Source organism: Ambystoma mexicanum, chromosome 2p, assembly GCF_040938575.1.
Source record: "Ambystoma mexicanum isolate Mex_15411 chromosome 2p, UKY_AmexF1_1, whole genome shotgun sequence".
In the NCBI taxonomy this organism is placed as follows: domain Eukaryota; kingdom Metazoa; phylum Chordata; class Amphibia; order Caudata; family Ambystomatidae; genus Ambystoma; species Ambystoma mexicanum.
The window spans coordinates 1,297,354,847-1,297,368,705 of NC_090923.1; the positions used below are offsets into that span (position 1 = coordinate 1,297,354,847).

Sequence of the window (13,859 nt, forward strand, 5' to 3'; positions counted from 1 at the left end):
CAAAACAGAGTGTGTGGTAAAAAGGAACTAAGGTCACAGGCCGCTGTGCTTCTATATAAACTGGCCCGAATTTCAATTCTGGTGCTAGACAGGTAGCGCTGCTGGACAAGTCTGAAGCAGAGCCGCGCAGCACACCTTGGTGGCAAAAAATATTCAGAAGAGCAGCTGCACTGGGAGATGGATATCAAAGATGAGCAATCCAAGGCAGAAAGGAATCTATTAGACAGCGCAATTTAAGATTTCCGAGCTCCCGCCATGGGAGCTAGATCGTTCAAAGGATATGCAAAGGAGATGGTGATAGTGTCCCATAGAACAATACATTTGATGTCTTGGTAGAGTGGGTCAGTGCAGTGAATATGAAGAGAGATAGTACTTTATACTATTATTGGACAGGTGAGTGAGAGGCCCGATGAAATGGAAGATACCAGAGTAGATGGTAGTGTTAGCCCTCCAACAATATAGAACTAGATGTACAGAACCTCACCAGGAGTTCCACCCAACAGCGAAGGGATTTTACTCTATGTGAGCCAAGAAGCCCAGTCATACAGTGTCAGTTGTTGGAGCAGATTGTGGCTTGTGGTTGAAGGCATGGAGCGCAATACACAAACTGTGGACGAGTGAAGACCCTTTGAGAAACTGGGGACAAGTGAAGACCCTTGGAGGTGAGAGGAAGGGAAGGATCAATGAAGAGGTCAGAAGAGTTTGGAGGAAGAAGTGAGGAGCTGTTTGTAGCAGGAGGAGTTTAGAGTCTGGAGGAGGTGGTAGTAGAGATCTGAATGAGCAGGTTATAGAAGGAGGTGGTTCCAACAGTCTGAAAGAGGTGTTCATATCAGGAGGTGATGCACGTCTGGAGGAGGAAGGAACATGAGAGGGGGTTGCGAGAGTAAGGAAGTGATTATATAATAGGACAAGCTGGGGGTGAACCCAAGAAGGAGGTGGTGGTAATAGCTGTAGCAAGTGGTGAAGACAGTAAGAGCATGAAGGAACAAAGAGGCCAGGTTGGCCCAAAGCTGGTGGAAGGAGTCATGAAACTCAGGTAGGGAGAAAAGAGCAGGAGTGAAAGGAATTGGAAGAAAGGAGCCCAGGTGTTCTACCCATAAGACAGAGTAGGGGTCTGTGGAAAAGAGTAGTTGCAGAGACTTCTAGCTCAAAATCCAACCCCTAGGTAAACACAAGCTGAACCTACAGCTTGTGGAAACAAGGCAGAGGTACATCAGCGAGGGACTCCAAGAAGCAGGCTCTGAAATAGAATTGAAGACTTTTCGGTGCTGGATAGCCATGGGTACAGGCCCACGAAAGTCCAATGTAGCTAGTCAGCAAGGTGTGGCAATCTCACTGGGACAAGATAACATTTCCATTTGTTATATTGCTTTTTGTGCTGATTCTTTTGACCTTTAACAATAAATACTGCAATTCAACTTCCCCATGCTCAATAGTTTGTGCATGTCACAAAGATTCTATGACAGTATTTGCAGTGATGTTTGGATTGAATTTGATTCTGAGACTTTTGATGTTGGGGTTGCGGGTTGCAGACATTCTTATGTTGAGGGAATTTTTGCATAGGGAATAACAGACTGCAAGAGACAGTACAATCGGGCAAAAAGAATGCAGAAAGCAAGAAATAGTTGTTTTGAAAATGTTTGTATTTATATACTATATACATGTGACATGCTACTTTAGTGGGAAAAGTGCTTTTACAATCTTTAGCACACCAAAGATCAACTTTTTTTTTTTTAACATTTCTGAACAAACTGTATGAACATACAATTAGTCCATTATTTACTGCAATAAACACAGCCTCCCCACTCTATCTCCTGATGCAGGACCAGTAAATTATAAACATGTATCACAGTTTGATAGCATTTCATTTTTAAATAAAATCACAGTATTAATAATTGTAACACAATAAAAAAAATGATGACTGTACTAATACCATAACCAAAGACAAAGGACATTGTATAACCGTGGAGTATTAGCAACAATGAATAGGAGGCAATGTTTTGGAAATACATTCCTAAGCAAGAATGTGCCATTTTTCCAATTTTTAAGCAAAGGAAGTGAAATTGTGTGGAAAATACTTAGCATGGGGCGGAAGAAACTTTCCATGAAACTAAAAACGTGAAATATTTTGATGAATGTCTAACATCATACATTACCAAAACCACAGTTCTTACACATTTCTATAAAGGACTTTGTAAATTTAAATAATTTTTTAACTAGTTGTCCACACAGTCAGTTGGAGGATTTTAATCATTTTAAAGAGCCATGGTTTTCTGGTCTTCCTCACACCACCTTGGAGTTACATTACATGAAATACAAGAAATCAACCTGAGTCTGTAAGCAGCATTTGAGATGTTGTATTCCAGGGCATTATTTTCAATGTGATATTTACACTGCATTTTACAACATTTAAAAGTTGTAAAACATTTCCATCCATTTGGATTACTAAAATAAAATTTAAAAAGTCTCCAGTAAAAAAAAAAATCTCATGGTAAAATTCTGTACAGTATTCAGAAGAAAAGCACCAAATAAGCACTGAACCATTTCTTGGTTATATATTCATAAATAATTTAGAGCTGTAGTCTGCTTCAGTTTAACAGTCGATCTGAAAGGCAAAAAAACACATATAAACTCATGTAAAAGTGCATCATAATGAACACAAATGTCAAATCAAGTTTTATCTAAGTAAGTTGCTGGTCTTCCACAAAAATGACTTCTAATTTTAACCAATTTCTAAAAAAAGAAGGTGCTTACTTACCTCGAAAACAATGGTTTTAATGCACAATACCTTTGCTCAGAAGATCCTTCATTAATATTCCTACCATGGGCTTCAGACACCAGAAACGGCTCATATGTAGTGTTAGGCGCACTATACATAGCTAGGAAATTGCGTGGCACCCAACCGAAAAACACAATATTTACCAGTTTGCATGGTCCAACTGTGCCTCCACCCTCAGTTTTGTGGATCCTTCCCACTACAGAGCAACGAGCAACATTGAGGGTAAGATAGTGTGCAAATAGTGGGAACTAAATCTAGAGAGTAAAATCACTTTAGAAGAACAAGTTACTTACCATATCTGGTAACATTCTTCCGATGGGATGTTCCTCCGATTTATTCCACGTCTATGACAGGTAATGTCCACAGCTGTGCTGCTTCGGAAACTTTTCGGCAGAGGGCGTCCTGCGTCAATGGCGTCGATCTGTTGTCCCTCGAGGGCCTCCGTCGAGGGTCGACATCACCGGATGTTATATATAGGACGCACGGCGCCCGTAGCCTCAGTTGTAGTTTTTTCCCAGGACGTGTGGCACCACTCTCCTGCCAGTATGACTGCAGCAAGCCTTGCGGAAACGTAAGCTGCAAATCGCATAGGAAATTCAGTAGAGGAGCAGACTGGGAGGGCGATGTGGAATATGTCGGAGGAACATCCCATCGAAAGAACGTTACCAGATATGGTGAGTAACTTGTTCGTCGAGGGGCTTGTGTCCTCCGACATATTCCACATCTATGACAGACTCCCAAAGCAGTACCAACTTATGGAGGTGGGAAAAGAATTTACAATTTTAGAATGCACAATCAAATGGCTGAATAGAGGACTGCCTAACCAAAGGCCAAATCCTGCCCATAGATGCAGTCCAAGGAATAGTGTCTCACAAAAGTATGGACAGAGGCCCATGTGGCTGCTTCGCAAATATTGCGAATAGGCACGCCACTCTGTAGAGCAGTGGAGGCAGCCACAATCCTAGTAGAGTGAGCTCGTAAGCCTACTGGAGGGTCCTTTCCCGCCAAACAGTAACACTCAGAGATCGTCAAAATGATCCATCTGGACAAGGTCTGCTTGGAAAGAGCCTGACCCAAGCGCCTTCCAGCATAGCCAACAAAGAGATGATCGTCCACTCTGACCTGGGACAACTGTGAGAGATAGAAACTCAAAGCTCTCCTAGGATCCAACCTATGGAGTCTCTCCTCTTCCTTACCAGGATGTGGAGGAGGATAAAATGCCGGAAGAATGACCTTCTGGCTCAAATGCAATTGCGACACAACCTTCAGAAGACAAGAAGGCCGCAAAACTGTAACCGCAACTAAAACACAGTTTTAAAGGACAACAGTCGCAACGGACAAGAATGTAAGGGCTCAAACGGAGCTTCCATTAGGAACTTTAAAACCAAATTCAAAAGGTGTCAACACATGAGTTAGCCCTTTTAGAAACTGGGAAATCAGAGGAATCTTAAAATAAGATATCAGGATTGCCAGAGTCTTTTAAGGCTGCCCTCCCTTCCTCCTCACTGGAGGTATCCGTAGGGTAGTCTTGTGCCGCCAACCTTCTTCCTGGACGTCTTCGGGCTTGATCCTTGCCGTCTTTCTTGCCTTCCTTCCTTTGACGTAAGTAGGGGCGAGCTCCCAGGGATGCCACGCTGTCGGGTGATTGGGGAACCGAACAGCGGGAACTCTCGGGAGCCGGCTCCTGAGCAGGGAAAAACCCCCAATGGCAGAAAAAACCCTGCGATGAGAGTCCTGAACAGGAAGATGTCCGAAGTAATATCTTGGGAAGCTGAGAATGACCGGAGTTTCAGACTTGGAGAGCTGAGAGTGGCCGATTGACAATAGGGGAATATCCTAGGTAAACAGATCACCGCCAGAGAGGGCGAGGATGGAGGGAAAAAAAACACCAGGAGAGTATGCAGGGAATTCCAGAGGAATGAAGTGGAGCACACAGACCCAAAGGAAGGGAGAACCAAGGCGCCAATGAGGGAGAGACCAAAGAAGCCAGGCAGAGAGGAGGGAACACAGAGAGACCGGTCAGAAGAACCGGAAGGCAAGCAAATGCAGGCAGCAGGAGCGGGAGAAAAAACAATGTCCAAAGGAGGGAAATCAAGGCAGAATGGGGATAAACAGCGTTACCTTCGAGCCGGGAGAAGCAGAGAAGGTGCAACGCGAAGAAACACTGCTCGAGCCCGACACTAAATTACATCGGCGGCCATCTTGGAAAACACTAGAGCGGTGCTTCCCGACGGCCGTCGAACGTAACGGCAACTGTCAATGGCGTCTCCACATATCCAAGAAGCGCGCCCGACAGGAATCATGACAGTATGTCCCCTTCTACTTGGGGGACCTCCTGGTTTGCCCGGATGCAATCTGTGAAACCTCCTAATGAGTCGAGGGACATGAATGTGACTCACGGGCTCCCCTGTACGTTCTTCGATGGGGTAACCCTTCCAATGAACCAAGTATTGAAGGATTCCATGATGATAACGGGAATCAACTAAACGGGAAACCTCGTATCCTGCTGGTTCACACTGAAGGTCACTAAGCAGACTCTCAGATCTTCTTTTATAAGGGTCCGGACGGTAGGTTTTCAAAAGAGAGGAATGGAATACGGGATGTACGTGTTTGAGAGAGGAAGGTAACTGAAGGCGAAAGGCAACAGGGTTAACCTTCTTGGTGATCCGAAAAGGTCCGATGTATCTAGGTGCAAATTTCCCTATGTGTGTCCAACGAGGTAAGAATTTTGTGGCCAACCAGACCTTATAGCCTTCCGTCCAAGAGGGTACTGCTTTCCTTTTTTTATCGGCCCATGTCTTGTAGGAATGTCGACTAGCGTTCAAAGTCTCACTGGCTAACACATGAGTGTCCTTGAGTTCCTTCAGGAGATGATCCATAGCTGGTAATTTCGACAGGTGAATCTCTGTCAAAGGCAAATGTCTGGGATGGTAGCTGAATGTACAAAAAAAAGGAGACATATTGATGGCTGTATGTCTGGTATTATTATAAGTGAACTCAGCCATAGGGAGAAAGGCATTCCAGTCATCTTGCTTTCTGCTACAGAAACATCGGAGGTATTGTTCTAACGTATGATTGAGCCTTTCTGTCTGCCCGTTGCTTTGCGGGTGGAAGCCAGAGGAGAGAGTTCGCTGAATCCCCAACTGTTTGCAAAGAGAACCCCAAAATTGGGAAGTGAATTGAGGGCCTTCATCAGACACCACGGTTTCTGGTAGACCATGAAGCCGCACAATCTCTTTCAGGAATATCTTGGCCATCTCAGGGGCCGTAGGTACCCCCTTCAAAGGCGTGAAATGGGCCAATTTGCTCAGAGAATCAACAGTTACCATGATGGCTGTGTTTCCTTCAGAATTTGGCAACTCCACAATAAAATCTGTGGAGACATGGGTCCACGGTTGTTCGGGAGCAGGTTCCTGTTGTAATAGGCCTACGGGCTTGGAGGAAGAATATTTTTTGGCTGCACAGATGGAACAGGTGGATACATAAGAATGCACGTCCCGATTCCAACCCGGCCACCAGAACATTCTGGACAAAAGATCCTTGGTAGCTCGTATGCCCTTATGTCCGGCCATGGGTGAATCATGACACCATGAGAGGGCCAGTCTTTGATGCTTCTTGTCGGGTAAATATAGAGCTCGACCTTTAAAAAGGATCCCGTCTCTTTCTTGTAATTCAGACCCTAAATCAGACCCAATCGGAGAGCAATGTTGCTGGATGCGGACTTCGCGCAAAAAAGCATTGGCCACGGTACGGATCTCTTACCCGCTAACAGTAAATCATGGCTGGAGTCTGCTTCACCGACCGAACCATAGTTACGAGACAGGGCATCGGCTAAGATATTCTGTTTGCCAGGGAGGTACGTAACCTCAAAATCAAATTGAGAAAACAAATACGCCCGACGGGCGTTTCTGGCATTGCGACATTCCATTTGTTGAAGAATGCGAAGATTACTGTGGTCGGTGCGTACAGTAAACCTATGTATAGCCCCCTGAAGGGAGGTGTTGTCATTCGTCACAGGCATGCTTGATAGCCAACAACTCTCTCTCAATGACAGAATAATTCCTTTCACTGGGAGACAAGGTTTTAGAATAATATGCCACCGGATGTTCAAGACCATCATTTCCTTTCTGAAGGAGAGCGGCTCCAATAGCTCCTCCTGAGGCATCCGTCTCTACTATAAAGGGGAAAGTCTGATCTGGCTGCACCAGAATAGGTGCCGAGGTGAATGCCACTTTCAGAGCTTGGAATGCAGAATCCGCTTCTTGAGACCAAGAAAAGGTTACTCCCTTCTTCAATAGTGAGGTGATTGGGAGAACCATCTTGGAGAACCCAGGAATGAATTGACGGTAAAAATTAGCCAGTCCGAGGTAGCGTTGTACTTCTTTAACGTTTCTGGGGGCTGGCCAACAGGTTATAGCTTGTATCTTCACGGGATCCATGCGGATGCCCTCGTGAGAAAGGATGAAACCTAAATAGGTTACCACAGGAGCTTCAAAAACACATTTTTCAGGCTTTACCAAAAGCTTGTTTTCCAGCAGACGTTCCAGCACCAGCCGAACGTGCCTTCTATGTTCAAGGAGGCACGAGGAAAAAATCAAGATGTCGTCTAAATACACCACCACTGAAGAGAATAGGAGATCGGCAAACAACTTATCCATAAAGCGTTGGAATACAGCAGGTGCGTTAACTAAGCCGAAGGGCATGAGTCGATATTCAAAATGCCCTAGTGGTGTCCTAAATGCTGTCTTCCATTCATCCCCCTGTCTTATTCGGAGCAGATGATACGCTCCCCTGAGATCAAGTTTTGTGAAGATAGATGCACCTTGTGCAGCTTCCAATATCTCTTTGATAAGAGGCATTGGGTATCGGTCTTTGATGGTAAGGCGATTCAAACCTCGATAGTCAATACAAGGGCAGAGTTCCGATGATCCCTTCTTTGGTATGAAGAACAAAGATGCTCCAGCTGGAGATTTAGATTCTTGGATGAGTCCATTTTGTAGATTACAATCCAGATACTCTTTGAGAGCCTTGCGCTCGGGTAAGGATAGGGGATACATCCTCCCGAAAGGTATAGACGCATTAGGTTGGGTCTCAATGGCGCAGTCTTCTCTTCTGTGAGGAGGAAGGGAATGTGGCTGCTTGTCCAGGAAGACTTCTTAAAAGTCTTAATAGTGTTCTGGGATCATATGAAGTGATGCTGTCAACAGGGGATCCCCCTTGTTCGAGGAGGCCTTGAGATGACTAATCTTTAGGCATTCATTGAGACAAAAGGACGACCGAAACTGTTGGTATTGTTCGTCCAGTCGATCATCGGGTTGTGTCTGCGTAACCACGGAATTCCAAGAATGACCGGAAAGTGTGCAGCCTTGATGATGTCAAATACCATTTATTCCTGATGCTGAAACAATTGGACTTGAAGAGGTAGAGTCTCTTGAGTAATGGGTCCTAAAGACAGAGGTTGGCCATCTACCCCTTCCACAGGAATGGGCAGATTTTTGGAAAGAATTGGCACGTCGTTCTCTTTGGCCCAGGAAACATCAATGAAGTTCCCTGCTGCACCACAGTCCAGCATGGCTAAAGCTTCCCAGACGGTAGAAGGATCCCGACACAACTTAACCTGAAAGACCATCAGCCGATTGTCTTCTCTAGGAAGAAGAGACAAAGTGTTGGTAAAGGGATTCTTTTCAACACCCCCGGACCTACCCTTGATTAGGTTCGGGGAGATTCGTTTCCCTGGCGGCGCGGAGGAACCTCTGGGCAATTTCGAAGTAGATGTTTACTAGAACCACAGTACATATAGAGGCCCAATTCCCTTCTTCTCTTCTTTTCTTGGTCTGTCAAAGGCCCTCTTGTAGTACCGATCTGCATTGGTTCCTCCCCAACGAGGGGAACCGGATGATCCCTCGAAGAATTGGGTGAGATAGATAAGGGAGGGAGACGTGGACGTCTTCTTTCCTGCCTTCTTTCTCCCAACCTGAATTCAATCTGTAATGCGAGTGATACAAGTTCTTGAAATGTCTGGGGTCTTGCAATGCGTGCCAGTTCATCCTTAATGTCCTCATGTAAGCCGCGACAAAACAATGTTTGTTGGGCCGAATCATGCCATCCGGCGTCTGTGGCTAGTTGCATGAAGGATGTCACGTAATTGTGTACATCGTGGGGGCCCTGTCTAATGTCAAGGATGGCTTCATATGAGGCATACTGAACCTCGGGTCGGTCAAAGCGGGACTTTAACAGTTGCACAAACTGATCAAAGTCAGAGGTAGCTGGATGAGACTGTAGAACTAGTGGTGAAGCCCATGCCAAGGCGTTTCCTGTTAAATTTGAGACTAAGAAGCCCACCTTGGCCTTGGTGGTCTCATAGGTGCGAGGACGGAAAGTAAAATATAGCCGGCAAGCATCCAAAAATTCCTTCAATAACTTCGGATTGCCATCATACTTTCCGCAAGATAAAGGTAGAGGAGGTAGGTCTCCGCGGGTCTCCTCACGAGCTGCTACCTGCAGCCGTAATGATTGGTTTTCGGATCGAAGTGATTGAACCTCTACCGTAAGCCCCTGAATGGCGGCCACCAATTCCTGGTACTGTTCGAGAGAAGCCATCTGTGTTCTTTGGCGTTGCACGCTATCAGGATTGCCAGAGTCTTTTAAGGCTTCCCTCCCTTCCTCCTCACCCTAGGTATCCGTAGGGTAGTCTTGTGCCGCCGACCTTCTTCCTGGACGTCTTCGGGCTTGATCCTTGCCGTCTTTCTTGCCTTCTTTCCTTTGACGTAAGTAGGGGCGAGCTCCCAGGGATGCCACACTGTCGGGTGATTGGGGAACCGAACAGCGGGAACTCCCGGGAGCCGGCTCCTGAGCAGGGAAAAACCCCCAATGGCAGAAAAAACCCTGCGATGAGAGTCCTGAACAGGAAGATGTCCGAAGTAATATCTTGGGAAGCTGAGAATGACCGGAGTTTCAGACTTGGAGAGCTGAGAGTGGCCGATTGACAATAGGGGAATATCCTAGGTAAACAGATCACCGCCAGAGAGGGCGAGGATGGAGAAAAAAAAACACCAGGAGAGTATGCAGGGAATTCCAGAGGAATGAAGTGGAGCACACAGACCCAAAGGAATGGACAACCAAGGAGCCAATGAGGGAGAGACCAAAGGAGCCAGGCAGAGAGGAGGGAACACAGAGAGACCGGTCAGAAGAACCGGAAGGCAAGCAAATGCAGGCAGCAGGAGCGGGAGAACAAACAATGTCCAAAGGAGGGAAATCAAGGCAGAACGGGGATAAACAGCGTTACCTTCGAGCCGGGAGAAGCAGAGAAGGTGCAACGCGAAGAAACGCTGCTCAAGCCCGACACTAAATTACGTCGGCGGCCATCTTGGGAAACACTAGAGCGGTGCTTCCAGACAGCCGTCGAACGTAACGGCACCTGTCAATGGCGTCTCCACATATCCAAGAAGCGCCGCCCGACAGGAATCATGACATAAGAACATTCCTCAGACGAGCGCTTAAATATGGACAGCGCCGCCAGGTAACCCTTAATGGTACCCACTTGCAGGCCCTTGTGGGCTAAAGAAAGCAAAAAAGACAAAACCAAAGGATTGGAACATTGGAAAGGATCCACATTCTGTACCCTGCACCAGTCACAGAACTTTCTCCAACGGCAACGGTACAGGAATTTCGTTGCAGGCCTTCTGGCCGAAAGCAACACCTCCATCACGTCTTCAGGGAGGTCCCAATCCTTATACCGCAACCTTTCAGATGCCAAGCATGAAGGCTGAGAGACTTGACCTCTGGATGGAGAACCCGACCCCCCCTCCCGTGAGAGCAGATCGTCTCGGTACGGAAGACGCAGTAGAGGGCAGATGGACATGTCTAGAAGGTCCGGGTACCACACTCTCCTGGCCCATGCCGGAGCAATGAGGATCATTCGGGAACTGAACCTCCGTAACCTCTGCAACACTTGCGGAATGACGGGGACTGGAGGAAATGCGTACAGCAGTGGGAAGGACCACTCCAATACGAACGCGTCCCCTAAGGCGCCTCTTGGGGGAAATTCCCGCAAGCAGAATCTCTCGCACTTCCGGTTGACACTGGTGGCAAAGAGATCCACTGGGTTCCCCAAAGGACAAAGAAGTTCCTGAGCCAGCTCCCACTCGTGAGAGACCGTGCTCTGCCTGCTCAAAGCGTCCGCCGCTGAGTTTTCGTCTCCGGCCAGATGAACTGCAGAGATCGGAATTTCCTGCTGGATGGCCCCGAACCAGAGCTTGCTCTCCTCCCTGCACAACGGGAGTACCCTGCCCTCCCTTTTTTGTTGAGGTAGTGCATGGCCAATGTATTACCCGTCATAATTAGGACATTCTTCCCCTACACAGACGGCAGAAAAGCCTTCAGGGCTAGCCAGATGGCCCTCAGCTCTAACAGATTGATGTGGAGTCTGGAATCCGACGGAGACCAACGTCCGCTGGCTGTCAACTCATTGGCATGAGCGCCCCAACCTGTGAGGGATGCGTCCGTCACGATCGTCACCTCCGGCCATGGTTGCCAAAATGGTGCTCCCTTCATCAGATTGCCTTTGTCGGCCCATCATAGAAGATCCTGGGCGACCGAGGTCGGAATTTGAACAGGATCCGACATCCTGCTGGAGAACTGCGACCACTGCATCTTGAGAGCCCACTGCAGGGATCTCATCCGCAGTCTGGCCACTGGCACCAGGAAGATGCAGGATGCCATGAGGCCGAGCAACCTCAAGAATTCGGACGCCGGGACACTCTGGGCACGTTGAAACTTGTCCACCATCTGCAGAATGTGTTGAGCCCTCACCTGGGGAGGCGAACACTGCCCCAGGGATGTGTCGAGCACTGCTCGGATGTATTGGAGCTGCTGGGTAGGTGTCAAATGTGACTTCTTTAAATTGAGGGAGAAGCCCAGCTTGTGAAGGGAGTGGCAGGTGACGGACAGATGATCCAGGGCTTGCTCGGGAGAGCGCGCCCTGATCAACCAATCGTCCAGGTAGGGGTAGACTTGAATCCCCCCTTTCCTGAGATACGCTGCCACCACCAACATCAGCTTGGTGAAGACCCTCGGGCGGAGGTCAATCCGAAAGGCAGGACCCGAAACAGAAAATGCGAGTCGCCAACCGCGAACCTCAGGTACTTCCTGTGCTTGGGATGAATCGGCACATGAAAGTAAGCATCCTTGAGGTCTAGAGACACCAACCAATCCTGAAGTTGAAGGGCCTGGAGGATTTGAGAAAGCGTTACCATCTTGAACTTGTCCTTCCTGAGCAGCTTGTTCAACCAACGCAAGTCCATGATGGGTCTCAATCCCCAGTCTTTTTTCGAGATAAAAAAATAAGGGTAATACCATCCCTTGTTCCTCTCTGCTACAGGTACCAGTTCTATGGCGCCTTTCTCCAGCAGGGATAGGATTTCCTGCGCAAGGGGTGGATCCGGACGCTTAAATGAGAGCTACCACGGTGGATTGTCGCGAGGCTTCTGCCGGAAGGGAAGACAGTAGCCTTGGGCTATTATCTCGATCTCCAGAACCCAACCCACACATCTGAAGTAATGGGCTGCCATTCTCTAAGATGATGCGCAAGTCTGCCCCCAACCAGCGAACCATGCAACATGGCCTCATGACTGAGCGGACGCAGCTGCGGCAGTGCCTGAGGGCACAGAGGCAACTGACCGAGCGGCTTTAGCACCCCGAGTACCTTGCTTTCCACCCCAGGTACTCCTACAGTGGCCCCTTTGACTGGCAGCTCCTCTCGATCTACCAAAGGAAGAGTAGTACCGAAAGGAACCTCTCCTCCATTGCTGTCCCCTAGGACGAAAAGGCGGAGGTTGACGTACTGCAGCACTCCAAGACTTTGCTGCAGCTTTGGAGGTCTGCAACCTCTCAAGGCTCTCGTCAGCCTTGCTGCCAAACAGATGAACACCATCAAAAGGCATGTTCAGAAGACGGGATTGCACATCAGGAGCAAACCCCGACTTCCGCAACCACGCAAACCTGCGTATCACGGGGCTCGCAGCCATGGACCGGCTGACACAGTCTGCTGTGTCCAAACCCGACTGAAGGGATTCGCACATGGCATCCTTGCCGTCTTGCACGAGGGCTAGAAAACCATCCCTTTCTTTCCCTTCGGGAATATGCTAATCCGCCAAAGACGCACAGTTCCACAGAGTGTGTGTAAATCTTGCTAAGGCACAAGTGGAGTTGGCCGACTTCAACGTCATACCCCCAGCCGAAAATACCTTCTTAGTCCAACCATCAAATCGCTTATCGTCCCTATCAGGAGGGATGGTAGGGTACACAGCCTGCTTCGATGAGGCCGTAGCCGCCTGCACCACCAAACTCTCTGGAGTAGGGTGCGTTGATAAGTAGCAGGGGTTACTACAGGATGGGCGGTATTTTTTCGGAAGCGATTTATTAACTGCCGGTAGACTCTCCGGAGCAGTCCAAGCTGCCGCCACCCTCCTTTGCAAAGCCATGTGAAACGGCAACATCGGGTCAGTGGGCGGACCTTGTACCAGGATGTCCGTCAAATCATCCTGAGCAAACTCCACCCCAAGAATTCGGTCACCCTTGACATGAGACGCCGATAGGAGGAATCTGCATGAGCCCCAGGCTCAGGTCGGCCAAACTCCACCTCCGGAGAGGTGTCAAGGCCACTAGCGTCATGCAATGACTGAGTTCCTCCATCTGACTATGCCCAGATAAAAGGTCATCAGGGACATCAGGAGGCACAGGCAAGGCCATCTCCTCATCAGACAGTTCCTTAACCTCTGAAATATCCTGTAAAGATTGGAAAAACTCCAATCTAGGAGGAGGAACAGAATAGGGCTCAAAATCAGGCCTCATAGCCTTACTGGTAGCCTTCCTCAGAGGTTCCACAGCCCTCAGGGGCACCTCCGTCAAATCCTCCACAAACGGCGTCGAAGGAATCGGCATCAACGTCAACCGAGGTGCCGTCGGCGTCGAAGACTTCTTCAAAGACAGAGCCCCGAATGTGTCCCTCGACGGACAAGGCGCCGATGGCGTTGACGCCTTCTTGGAAGGCTTCACAGGTTCCGATGGTCTCTAGGGCGTT

General features: G+C 48.3%; 1 protein-coding gene across 2 annotated transcripts in view; it reads right to left on the minus strand.

The window, feature by feature from the left end:
• Positions 1-1,625: 1,625 nt before the first annotated feature.
• USP42 (ubiquitin specific peptidase 42) overlaps positions 1,626-13,859 on the minus strand; it is a 1,198,372-nt gene continuing 1,186,138 nt past the window's right edge. For both annotated transcript variants that reach the window (XM_069645631.1, XM_069645629.1), the window contains one exon: positions 1,626-2,605. In XM_069645631.1, coding sequence (XP_069501732.1) covers positions 2,589-2,605 — 17 coding nt within the window. In that variant the 3' untranslated portion in view covers positions 1,626-2,588. The remainder of the gene's footprint in view (positions 2,606-13,859) is intronic.